This window comes from Gigantopelta aegis, chromosome 8 (assembly GCF_016097555.1).
Source record: "Gigantopelta aegis isolate Gae_Host chromosome 8, Gae_host_genome, whole genome shotgun sequence".
Classification (NCBI taxonomy): domain Eukaryota; kingdom Metazoa; phylum Mollusca; class Gastropoda; order Neomphalida; family Peltospiridae; genus Gigantopelta; species Gigantopelta aegis.
In genome coordinates, this window is record NC_054706.1 from 7153682 (window position 1) to 7166400 (window position 12719).

Sequence of the window (12719 nt, forward strand, 5' to 3'; positions counted from 1 at the left end):
AGTAAAGAGATTATTAATTAACATTTATCATCTGTTTCTTAAAAATTGTTCAGTGCCATATTAATATATTTCATTTCAACATCACCTGTCCTCGAACAAGTGCACTCCCCCCCCCCCCCTACAGCTAGTAGTCTGGTCTGAACATCGCAACAGCCAATGGGATGGCCTAAATTCTTCTACTGTATGCTCCCTCTATTTCTACTGTATGCTCCCTCTATATCTACTGTATGCTCCCTCTATATCTACTGTATGCTCCCTCTATTTCTACTGTATGCTCCCTCTATATCCACTGTATGCTCCCTCTATTTCTACTGTATGCTCCCTCTATTTCTACTGTATGCTCCCTCTATGTCCGGTAACATGACTGAAACTTCCTTCTTTTTTCCTTCGCTGCAAAAAAAAAGGACCTTCTTGTACCACTTCCTGAATCATTTGGTGGAAAAAAGATACATTTTGTACATCTTACTAAATCCAGTATTAGGAATCAATCTTAAATTCTGCAGATATAAAATAAAATTAATAGAAAATTATTTCATTACATAGGTTGATTGCCAACATAATTTATATGTATCCCAGAGCACCTCCCTAACTCCACTGAGCTACAGATATAAACAAAATTCCTTGTTGGGAACTTTTAAAAATACCTGTATCATTAATTTTTTCTTCAAAGCACAAAGATGCAATACCTTATTTTTATTTTGTGTCCTATATTTCATGCTTATTGCAGAGCAATACATTTTAATTAGTGCAAATTTTAAGTACCACAGTGATACAGTGTACTTAGACTGTTTGCAAAAAGTAAAATAATATTTCTTTTTAAATTTGTATTTCTCCCTTTTCTCCAGTTACTTCCCAATATATATCACATACAAATGGCCTGTAAGTGATGTAGAACTACTGAGAGCAGAACATGTCTAATCCCTTTAGTTGTAAACTCATAACTGTATTACAAATGGCCACAAGACATGTTCGTAGGATCAATTATGATAGCAATGATATTCAGTGATAGTAAAAACCTTGAGTGTTAAAACAGTTGTTTTTAATAATGGTGTTCATCACTGGTGTTTTTCACTCATCAAGTAATAGTAGATTCATGAATAATTATTATTATGGATCCATATTTCCCACATGCATGTACATGTGTTGCTTAGTGAATGTGTTGCAACTCTAGTGCACACATTGACTTGCACAGAATTGTTTAATGTGCGTGTATTTTAAAACAGTTATACGTGTACATACACTAGATAAAGGTAAAAAATCACAAATTGGTGCCTTTGTAATTCGTCAAATCATTGTTGGATACGAAGCAAAGATTCTGAAAAATGCTATACAAAATGTGTTTGCTATGCAAAACTCATTTTGCATATCATAAATTTCTATACAATTTTTATAAGTTATTTTCCCCCTGTAATCTATAGCCACAGGTAATATCTCTGAGTGATAAGACCTGTAAAATGTTTGAAATATGAAGAAGCGTTATGTCAGTAAATACAATCTATAATATATATACTTTTAGAATTCTTTTTGACCCAATTATTAACATTTTTATTTGGGTTTTGGAAAACCTCAACAATAGACAGTGGATTAATGTACCTAATGCAATTCATCTCGGTAATAAGACATAAAAAGTTTCAAATATGAAGAAGTGTGATATCAATAAATACTTTTGGAATTCCCTTTAACCTAATTATTTAAATTTTTATTTGGGTGTTGGAAAAGATTAAATTGTTCTGTACAATTATTGTAGGCAACTATTACAACATCCAGTCCAAGCTTACATTTGTATTTTCTTGATTCATGATTAAAATCTTTGTATTTTAGGCAGTATTATCTGATGTATCCATATATGGAAAACCGTGACCTACAGTGGTATTTAAAACAAGTTTGGGATGGCCAATCAAGGCTTGAATGGACAGACCGTGTACGTATTCTGTATCAGACAGCCATTGGGCTCCAGTACCTACATTCTAGTGGTGAGGAGAGTAGTGATGCAAGAAGGTAAACAATGTTGTTGAAATATTCTGTAAATAGTAAAAGTCATACATTCTCAGACCTCAAAGTGGTGGACAAAAATCCAGGGTTGTAGTAGAGATAAAACATCTGTCTAGCCAGCAAATGACAATGTTTCTTAGTTTCTCAATTTTTGTCTTGGCTTTATGAAGTATTTGAATTTGCAAAGGATTGTTATTAAAATATAGACAAGTAGCTTTTGAAGTCTCCTTCGGTGGGCCCATTTGGCTATTTCTCGTTCTAACCATTACACCACGACGGGTATGCCAAAGGCCAGATGGTGTAAAATATGCACCATATAAAATATCCCTTGCTCAGTACTAATTGAATAAAGTAGTGGGTTTTCTCTAAGACTCTATCACAAACTTAACAAATGTTTGATCCAATAGCCGATGATTAATAAATCAATGTGTTCTAGTGGTGTCGTTAAACAAAACAAACTTTTAACTTTTAAAGATTTAGCCAGTTCACTTATCCTAGAACAAGTGACGATTAGGAGAGGGCCTAGTAAGTTGTTTGTTGTTTATGCAATAAAATATGTTTTCAATCAATCAAGTGATGATTTTTGTTATTTCCACACTCGTGCTTTACTCCTATTTCTAAAAGTGGTAACAGTTAGGATGCACAATTGTAACTGAAGCATACTAAGCTTCTAGAGATCTCCTCTAGTGCATGTTTTTCTAATCATCATGATTGTCATTACAAGGCATTAAAACTTATAGGAATATTTTGTGATGTTTTTTTATTTCTTAGAACCCATGTCTAACTTTTCAAAAGAAATGTCAGACAAACCAAAGGTAAAAAAATTTAAAATACCAAATAGAGAGCAACTCTTTACAGGAATATGTAAAAACATGTCTAAATTCTGTATTTGTTATTGACCTTTTCACAGAGGGCAGATCCTGCATCGAGATGTGAAAAGCGCCAACATCTTGTTGGATGAAAATCTGAATGCGCGACTTGGTGACCCGGGGCTGGCTAAAGAACTGGATGATGGGATTTCTAGGACAAATATCACATCACAAACTGGAACGCCAGGATACATAGATCCATATGTGGGGCAGACTGGCGAATTCCGACCAATAAACGATGTCTTTGGTCTTGGTGTAGGTCAGTCATCGGCATTCTGTACAGTCAATAAATGATGTCTTGGTGTGGGTCAGTCGTCGGCATTCTGTACAGTCAATAAACGATGTCTTTGGTCTTGGTGTGGGTCAGTCATTAGCATTCTGTACAGTCAGTAAACGATGTCTTGGTGTGGGTCAGTCATCGGCATTCTGTACAGTCAGTAAACGATGTCTTGGTGTAGGTCAGTCATCGGCATTCTGTACAGTCAGTAAACGATGTCTTGGTGTAGGTCAGTCATCGGCATTCTGTACAGTCAGTAAACGATGTCTTGGTGTAGGTCAGTCATCGGCATTCTGTACAGTCAATAAACGATGTCTTGGTGTGGGTCAGTCATCGGCATTCTGTACAGTCAGTAAACGATGTCTTGGTGTAGGTCAGTCATCGGCATTCTGTACAGTCAGTAAACGATGTCTTGGTGTGGGTCAGTCATCGCCATTCTGTACAGTCAGTAAACGATGTCTTGGTGTAGGTCAGTCATCGCCATTCTGTACAGTCAATAAACGATGTCTTGGTGTGGGTCAGTCATCGGCATTCTGTACAGTCAGTAAACGATGTCTTGGTGTAGGTCAGTCATCGGCATTCTGTACAGTCAATAAACGATGTCTTGGTGTGGGTCAGTCATCAGCATTCTGTACAGTCAGTAAACGATGTCTTGGTGTAGGTCAGTCATCGGCATTCTGTACAGTCAATAAACGATGTCTTGGTGTAGGTCAGTCATCGGCATTCTGTACAGTCAATAAACGATGTCTTGGTGTGGGTCAGTCATCAGCATTCTGTACAGTCAGTAAACGATGTCTTGGTGTAGGTCAGTCATCGGCATTCTGTACAGTCAATAAACGATGTCTTTGGTCTTGGTGTGGGTCAGTCATTAGCATTCTGTACAGTCAGTAAACGATGTCTTGGTGTGGGTCAGTCATCGGCATTCTGTACAATCAATAAATGATGTCTTGGTGTGGGTCAGTCATCGGCATTCTGTACAGTCAATAAACGATGTCTTTGGTCTTGGTGTGGGTCAGTCATCGGCATTCTGTACAGTCAGTAAACGATGTCTTGGTGTAGGTCAGTCATCGGCATTCTGTACAGTCAATAAACGATGTCTTGGTGTGGGTCAGTTATCGGCATTCTGTACAGTCAATAAACGATGTCTTGGTGTAGGTCAGTCATCGCCATTCTGTACAGTCAATAAACGATGTCTTGGTGTGGGTCAGTTATCGGCATTCTGTACAGTCAATAAACGATGTCTTGGTGTGGGTCAGTCATCGCCATTCTGTACAGTCAATAAACGATGTCTTGGTGTGGGTCAGTTATCGGCATTCTGTACAGTCAATAAACGATGTCTTTGGTCTTGGTGTAGGTCAGTCATCGGCATTCTGTACAGTCAATAAACGATGTCTTGGTGTGGGTCAGTCATCAGCATTCTGTACAGTCAGTAAACGATGTCTTGATGTAGGTCAGTCATCGGCATTCTGTACAGTCAATAAACGATGTCTTTGGTCTTGGTGTGGGTCAGTCATTAGCATTCTGTACAGTCAGTAAACGATGTCTTGGTGTGGGTCAGTCATCGGCATTCTGTACAATCAATAAATGATGTCTTGGTGTGGGTCAGTCATCGGCATTCTGTACAGTCAATAAACGATGTCTTTGGTCTTGGTGTGGGTCAGTCATCGGCATTCTGTACAGTCAATAAATGATGTCTTGGTGTGGGTCAGTCATCGGCATTCTGTACAGTCAATAAACGATGTCTTGGTGTGGGTCAGTCATCGGCATTCTGTACAGCCACTGGAAAGTGTACATTCAAGATCAAGTGTCAAAAAAACTCCCTAAAATATTAGTTGTAAAGGAATGTTTGTTTAGTGTGGATCAAAACAAAATATCAGTTGTGAGAGAATGTTTGTTTAGTGTGGATCAAAACAAAATATCAGTTGTAAAGGGATGTTTGTATAGTGTGGAACAAAACAAAATATCAGTTGTAAAGGAATGTTTGTTTAGTGTGGATCAAAACAAAATATCAGTTGTAAAGGGATGTTTGTTTAGTGTGGAACAAAACAAAATATCAGTTGTAAAGGAAAGTTTGTTTAGTGTGGAACAAAACAAAATATCAGTTGTAAAGGAATGTTTGTTTAGTGTGGATCAAAACAAAATATCAGTTGTAAAGGAATGTTTGTTTTGTGTGGATCAAAACAAAATATTAGTTGTAAAGGAATGTTTGTTTAGTGTGGATCTCAGCACATTCTGATCTATGGTTAATTGCTGTCTAATAGAGATCTAGTAATCATTAGCTATCTAGTGATTGTGAGCTGTGACTAGTAATTGTTAGCTCTGTCTATTCATAATGATTTCTTCCTAGTGATCATGAGCAGTCTAGTGACCAAAAGCTCTTTTCTAGTGATCATGAGCTCTGTTTAGTGATTGTGAGATCTGTTTAGTAATCGTTAGCTGTCTAATGATTGTTAGCTCTGTCTAGTATTTGTGAACCGTCTAGTAATTGTTAGGTCTGTCTAGTAATTGTTAGCTCTGTCTAGTAATTGTTAGCTCTATCTAGTGATTGTGAACTGTCTAGTGATTGTTAGCTCTGTCTAGTGATTGTGAACTGTGACTAGTCGTTAGCTCTGTATAGTAATTGTTAGCTCTGTCTAGTGATTGCGAACTATCTAGTAATTGTTAGCTCTGTCTAGTGATTGCGAACTGTCTAGTAATTGTTAGCTCTGTCTAGTAATTGTTAGCTCTGTCTAGTGATTGCGAACTGTCTAGTAATTGTTTACTCTCTCTAGTGATTGTGAACTGTCTAGTGATTGTTATCTCTGTCTAGTGATTGTCAACTGTCTAGTAATTGTTAGCTCTGTCTAGTGATTGTGAGCTGTCTAGTAATTGTTAGCTCTGTCTAGTGATTGTGAAATGTCTAGTAATTGTTATCTCTGTCTAGTGATTGTGAACTGTCTAGTAATTGTTAGCTCTGTTTAGTGATTGTGAGCTGTCTAGTAATTGTTAGCTCTGTCTAGTTATTGCGAACTGTCTAGTGATTGTGAATTGTGACTAGTAGTTGTTAGCTCTGTCTAGTGATTGTGAACTGACTAGTAGTTGTTAGCTCTGTCTAGTGATTGTGAGCTGTCTAGTAATTGTTAGCTCTGTCTAGTGATTGCGAACTGTCTAGTGATTGTGAATTGTGACTAGTAGTTGTTAGCTCTGTCTAGTGATTGTGAGCTGTGACAAGTAATTGTTAGCTCTGTCTAGTGATCATGAGCTGTCTAGTGATCATAAGGTCTATCTAGTGATAGTGAGCTGCGACTAGTGATTGTGAGCTGTGACTAGTAATTGTGAGCTGCGACTATTAATTGTGTGCTGCGACTATTAATTGGGTGCTCTCTAGTGATAGTCGGCAACCTGATCTAGTGATCATTTTTTTTACATTCATCTGGGTATGAAAAAAAATTCATCTGCAAACTTATGTGAAAACGGCTTTGCCGATTCACACAGTTTGCAGATGATTTTTTTTGGTTCATACCCAGACCAGCCAGAAGGCTTACCATTAAAAATACAAATTGTTTTAATTCTTCCTCAATTACTATCACAATTAGGAACTATAGTGGATCATGATGAATGAACTGTCATCCGGATGTGAACCGTGTAGTGAGACCCTAATTGTCATAAGCTCTGTCTCTGATGGTAGTCAGCAATGTGTTCTAGTTGTCATAAGCTCTGTATCTGATGGTAGTCGTCGACATAGTCTAGTTGTCATGAGCTCTGTGTCTAATGGTAGTCATCAACATGTTCTAGTTGTCATGAGCTCTGTCTGATGGTAGTCAGCTATGTGTTCTAGTTGTCATGAGCTCTGTGTCTGATGGTAGTCATTGATGTGTTCTAGTTGTCATGAGCTCTGTGTCTGATGGTAGTCGTCGACGTAGTCTAGTTGTCATGAGCTCTGTGTCTGGTGGTAGTCATCGATGTGTTCTAGTTGTCATGAGCTCTGTGTCTGATGGTAGTCATCGATGTGTTCTAGTTGTCATGAGCTCTGTGTCTGATGGTAGTCGTCGACATGTTCTAGTTGTCATGAGCACTGTGTCTGATGGTAGTCATCGATGTGTTCTAGTTGTCATGAGCTCTGTGTCTGATGGTAGTCATTGATGTATTCTAGTTGTCATGAGCTCTGTGTCTGATGGTAGTCATTGATGTGTTCTAGTTGTCATGAGCTCTGTGTCTAATGGTAGTCATCGACATGTTCTAGTTGTCATGAGCTCTGTGTCTGATGGTAGTCATCGATGTGTTCTAGTTGTCATGAGCTCTGTGTCTGATGGTAGTCATTGATGTGTTCTAGTTGTCATGAGCTCTGTGTCTGATGGTAATCATTGATGTATTCTAGTTGTCATGAGCTCTGTGACTGATGGTAGTCATTGACATATTCTAGTTGTTATGAGCTCTGTCTGTTGGTAGTCAGTGACATGTTCTAGTTGTCATTGTCATAAGCTCTGTGTCTGATGGTAGTCATCGATATGTTCTAGTTATCATGAGCTCTGTGTCTGATTGTAGTCAGAAATGTGTTCTAGTTGTCGAGAGCTCTGTGTCTGATGGTAGTCAGCAATGTATTCTAGTTGTCATGAGCTCTTTGTCTGATGGTAGTCATCGACATATTCTAGTTGTCATGAGCTCTGTCTAATAGTAGTCAAGAAATTTGTTCTAGTTGTCATGAGCTCTATCTAATGGTAATCAGGAATGTGTTCTTGTTGTCGTGAGCTCTGTGTCTGATGGTAGTCATTGACGTGTTCTAGTAGTCATGAGCTATGTGTATAATGGTAGTCAGCAACGTGTTCTAGTAGTCATGAGCTCTGTGTCCGATAGTAGTCATCGACGTATTCTATTTGTCATGAGCTCAGTGTCTGATGATAGTCACCAACATGTTCTAGTTGTCATGAGCTCTATCTAATAGTAGTCAGCAATGTGTTCTAGTTGTGTTCTAGTTGTAAGCTCTGTGTCTGATGGTAGTCAGCGATGTGGTATAGCTCTTGCTCTGTGTCTTATGGTTATAATCTCTGTCTAATGATAGTCAACAACAGAGTCTAGGAATCATGGGCTATGTGTCTAGTGATAGTGAGCTGTATGTCTAGTGGTAGACGAGTTAGGAGAGATAATATATACTTGGATGGTTGTCTAGCTCTTAACATTTCTTTTTAGCATCAAGACTTGAATAGTGTCTTGAGATGACATCATGGAAATGCCATACAAACTGCATGCATGTGACATTATTAAAGATCCGAGTCTACTCTCTTAAGTGTTATAAGCATAGGCCCTGGATTCTAAACAATCGTCTTTTCTCTTTCATGCAGGTGGGATGTACATGTAGTGGTACAGCGCTCACCTAGGATCAATTCCCATCAGTGGGCCCACTGGGCTATTTCTCGTTCAGCCAGTGCTCTGCAGTTGGTGTAACAAAGGCTATGGTATGTACTGTCCTGTATGTGGGATGGTGCATATAAAAGATCCCTTGCTGTTGATCAAAAAGGGTAGCCCATGAAGTGTTGACAGCGGGTTTCCTCTCTCAATATCTGTGTGGTCCTTAACCATATGTCCGACGTCATATAACCATAAATAAAATGTGTTGAGTGCGTCATTAAATAAAACATTTTCCTTTCTCTTTCATTTCAGTTATGCTGCAACTGCTGCTAGATAAAACGGAAAGGATAGAAGTTAAAAACAAAAGGGGGAAAACTGTAAAACAAAATTTGGAAGTCATTTGGCGTAGAAAGTCTGAGAAGGAACTGCTGGAAGAATCTGTTGTGAGTTAAAAGAATTGTGTTATATAATTAAGAGGACAGCAGTCAGTGGTGGCTATACATCCATAGCAAATCCTATTCCAGTTCAATCAACCAGTAACAAGATGCTAGAAAAACCAGTCTAGCACACATCCCGTCTAGTACACGTCTCCTAGACGGTAATGCGCCTGTTTCATTGGTCCCGCAGTAGTGGAGGTAGACTGCCTTTGCTACCTGTTCATTACATCATTCAGTAATCAAAGGTAGTATGTGGTGTCACTTAATATGTACCACTGCATGCATTCCTTCTAGTGACGTAACATATAACAGCTGTGAGCAGGGTCGTGACGTCACGGTACAAAAATAAAATGCAGTGAATTTTATAATAATTACACTAAAAGTATAAGTATGATTGAACTCAAAAATATTTCTGTCACGAGTCTTTTTGTAGATGGTTTTTGTGACACTTATCTGGAGAAAATCAATCCTTTTCTTGTTAAAAAATTAAAAGAAAATATCTACAAAAGAAATTGTGCCAAAAACTATTATTCCAGTTTCAGATTTGAAAACACTTGTATTATTTGTCCAACACATTTGATTTAAAGTCCACAAATGTGATGTCATTGCAAAGGCAGGATCATTTAGAAATTGGTCAAAGTTTTGTTAAAGATCCACGCTTATGGCACATTATTTATTTATTATTTTTTATTTATTTGAAGTATTTTATTTTTATTTTTGGTCACATTTTCACACAGTATATATATTTTTTATACATACATACACAGATCAAAATTAGTTAATATAAAATAAAACAACAAACCTCTTGCCAAACGTCACTGAACCTCACTCAGTACTAAACACTCAAAATGTCTTATACATGTACATGTATATATGGTAATAAATACTTAGATACTGTCAGTGGTGGATGACGTAGAGATATTTATTCAAACAACTTATGGTATACACTCCATCTTTTAATAAATTCATTATATTTGATTTTATTGAAATACAGTGGACTCTGTCTAAACCGGACTCATTTCGTACCGTCAAAATAGTCCGGTTTACATAGAGGACCGGTTTAGACAGAGTTCATCCAGAGTTATGGTTCTTGAATGATCGACGACTCGCGATCAACAGTGACATTTGAACCCATGGACGGTTGGGAAACATAGTCATAAAAGCCAGACTTGCAATCGATTATTTCACAGACATAAAAAATATACTTAAAGGGATATTCCTGAGTTTGCTGCAATTTTTATGATGTTATCCACTAACAGAGACTTTTTAACGATTGTAATTACATATCAAATATATTTTTCTGCATAAAATATTAGTGGCTGTATATTAAATGTGTTTCTGGTAGTTCTAATATTTGTACTAGGTTAAATTTCGTTTTATTTCCTAAAACATTATTTATTCGTACGTACGAAATTATTTGAATACAAAATCCAGATCTAACGGCCTACAGCAATAAGAGTAAACTTCACACGAGTGTGATTACATTTTGTATTTGATCTTGCGACGGCGTCCTGATTACTCGGCAAGTGACGATCATTGTTCAACTAATTAAGCAGCCCGTCGTTCAGTCAAATCCCAATCCGGTGTAGACAGAGGTAATTGGTGCATGAACGGTTCTTTCGTTCTTGATTTTTGATCCGGAGTCCGGAGTAGACAGAGTACGGATTAGGCAGATATTTATACCAAAGAGACAAACGGTAGCTGGACGGGGCTTTAGAAATGGACCGGTTTACGAAGAGATCCGGTTTACACAGAATCCGGTTTAGACAGAGTCCACTGTACATTTTTTTCTTTCTAATATATACTCTTCAAAAGAAGAAATGCAAAACCACATCGTCGTAACATTTGGAGAATTGATTTAATTATTGAATGGTGAGTCCGATAATTACCAAATGTTGCAGGATTGTTCACAATTCACTCTAGTCCATTGTGAGTAAGTGATAGGACACACCACCAAGGTCAAGGTCATCTGGAGTCAATACCGGGTGTGGCCTCCGCGTGTGTTGACAACTGCCTGGCACCGCCTGCCCATTGAAGCAACCAGAGTACGGATGACGTCCCGGGGGATGGTGGCCCACTCGGCCTGCAAGGCTGCTGCCAGCTCGGGCAGGGTCTGGGGCTGTGGTTGTCGCTGTCGGAGGCGTCGGTCCAACTCGTCCCATAGATGCTCAATTGGGTTCAAATCCGGTGATATCAATGGCCAAGGAAGGACATTAATGTTGTTGTTCTGTAGGAAAGCCGTTGTGAGACGTGCTGTGTGAGGCCTGGCGTTGTCATGTTGGAACACTGCGTTGGCGTTGGCCATAACTGGAACGATGTGTGGCCGGAGGATCTGGTCAATGTAGCCCTGTGCATTCAGGTTGCCCTGCACGTGGACCAGGTCAGTTCTGCCAGTGTGTGAGATGGCTGCCCACACCATGACACTACCCCTGCTGAATCTGTCCACTTCCTGCACGCAGTTTGCCGCATAACGTTCACCACGACGCCTATACACGCGACATCTTCCATCATGACGTCGGAGCAGAAATCGGGACTCGTCACTGAACCACACCTGTCTCCATCGCAGTTGAGGCCATTGTCGATGAATCTGGCACCACTGCAGTCGGAGTCGACGGTGTTGTGGTGTTAAGATGACACCTCGAACTGGACGTCTGGCACGAATTCCTACCTCACGTAGGCGGTTCCGTACGGTCTGGTCGGATATCCTGCGCAAACCTGGTATTGCTGCGGCTGTGGAGGTGGCAGTAGTCAATCGTTCCCGAAGGTGGCGTACCCGGATGTAGCGGTCCTGCCCGGGGGTAGTGACCCGTGGTCGACCGGATCTAGGGAGGTCACGTGTTGATCCATGTTGCTGGTAACGGTCCCACAGTCTGGAGATGGTGCTTGGGGACACATGGAATGCCCTGGCAACGGCCGTTCTGGATTCGCCTGCGTCTAGTCGGCCGATGGCATTGTTTCTCTGCGGTTCACTGAGACGTGGCATGTCCTGGATTGTCAACTGTCGGCCAGATACAGAGGCCAGGCAAGTGAACACCCTGCACTTTTATACTGTCGGTGTTCATGTTGCACGTGTAGACAACGCACGTGCAGTGGTGACATGGTTTGCACGTGGCTGCGTTTTTGCGAATATTCACATTTTGGAACTTTATTGTACAGTAGTTGCGTTTTATCGAATGTAACCGTGGGAATGTGTTTGGGACATGCAATGACCTTATATTCACAAAGCATGAACCGGTAGGAAACATAAAATCGGAGTTATAACCCATTTGTACCCTTTTGCGTTTCTTTTTTTGAAGAGTATATAATAAGAATGTATATGAATTTTTAATATTTTAATATCTAGTAATTTGTTCAGAAATTTTGAACTATATATAAATTGCTTTGTCAAAAGAGCAATAATGTCAATTATGATATTATTCTTTGAGAGGCCAAGAAGAAAACTGGTACGAGAGAAGATAACTATAATGTTTGCAGCTTCTTTTATCCATTGCTCGACTTGTTTAATTAAATTTTGGACGTGCACACAATAAAAAAATAAATGCGTATACGTTTCAATATACGCATTACAGAAGCTACACTTTGGGCTGCTTATCACTCTAATATTATAGAGAAACTTGTTTGTAGTGAGAATTCTTTAGATTATTCTGTATTGAAACCATCTTACCGGTAATTTGGTTTCCTTAGATATACTGAACACATTGCTGTTGATACTTTTCCACCAATTGTATTCTTATTCAAAATTTAATTATCTCTCCCATTTAGATAAATTTTTTGGTGGAGAAAAAGACAACTTTATATAGGTGTTATATATATGTTTTG

At 39.0% G+C, this 12719-nt stretch overlaps 1 protein-coding gene across 1 annotated transcript in view; it reads left to right on the plus strand.

The window, feature by feature from the left end:
• Window positions 1–12719, plus strand: part of LOC121378532 — a 65474-nt gene that overhangs the window by 25806 nt on the left and 26949 nt on the right. Inside the window, exons 8-10 of the mRNA XM_041506743.1 lie at window positions 1822–1998; window positions 2903–3120; window positions 8776–8906. Of these exons, the coding sequence (XP_041362677.1) occupies window positions 1822–1998; window positions 2903–3120; window positions 8776–8906 (526 nt within the window). The remainder of the gene's footprint in view (window positions 1–1821; window positions 1999–2902; window positions 3121–8775; window positions 8907–12719) is intronic.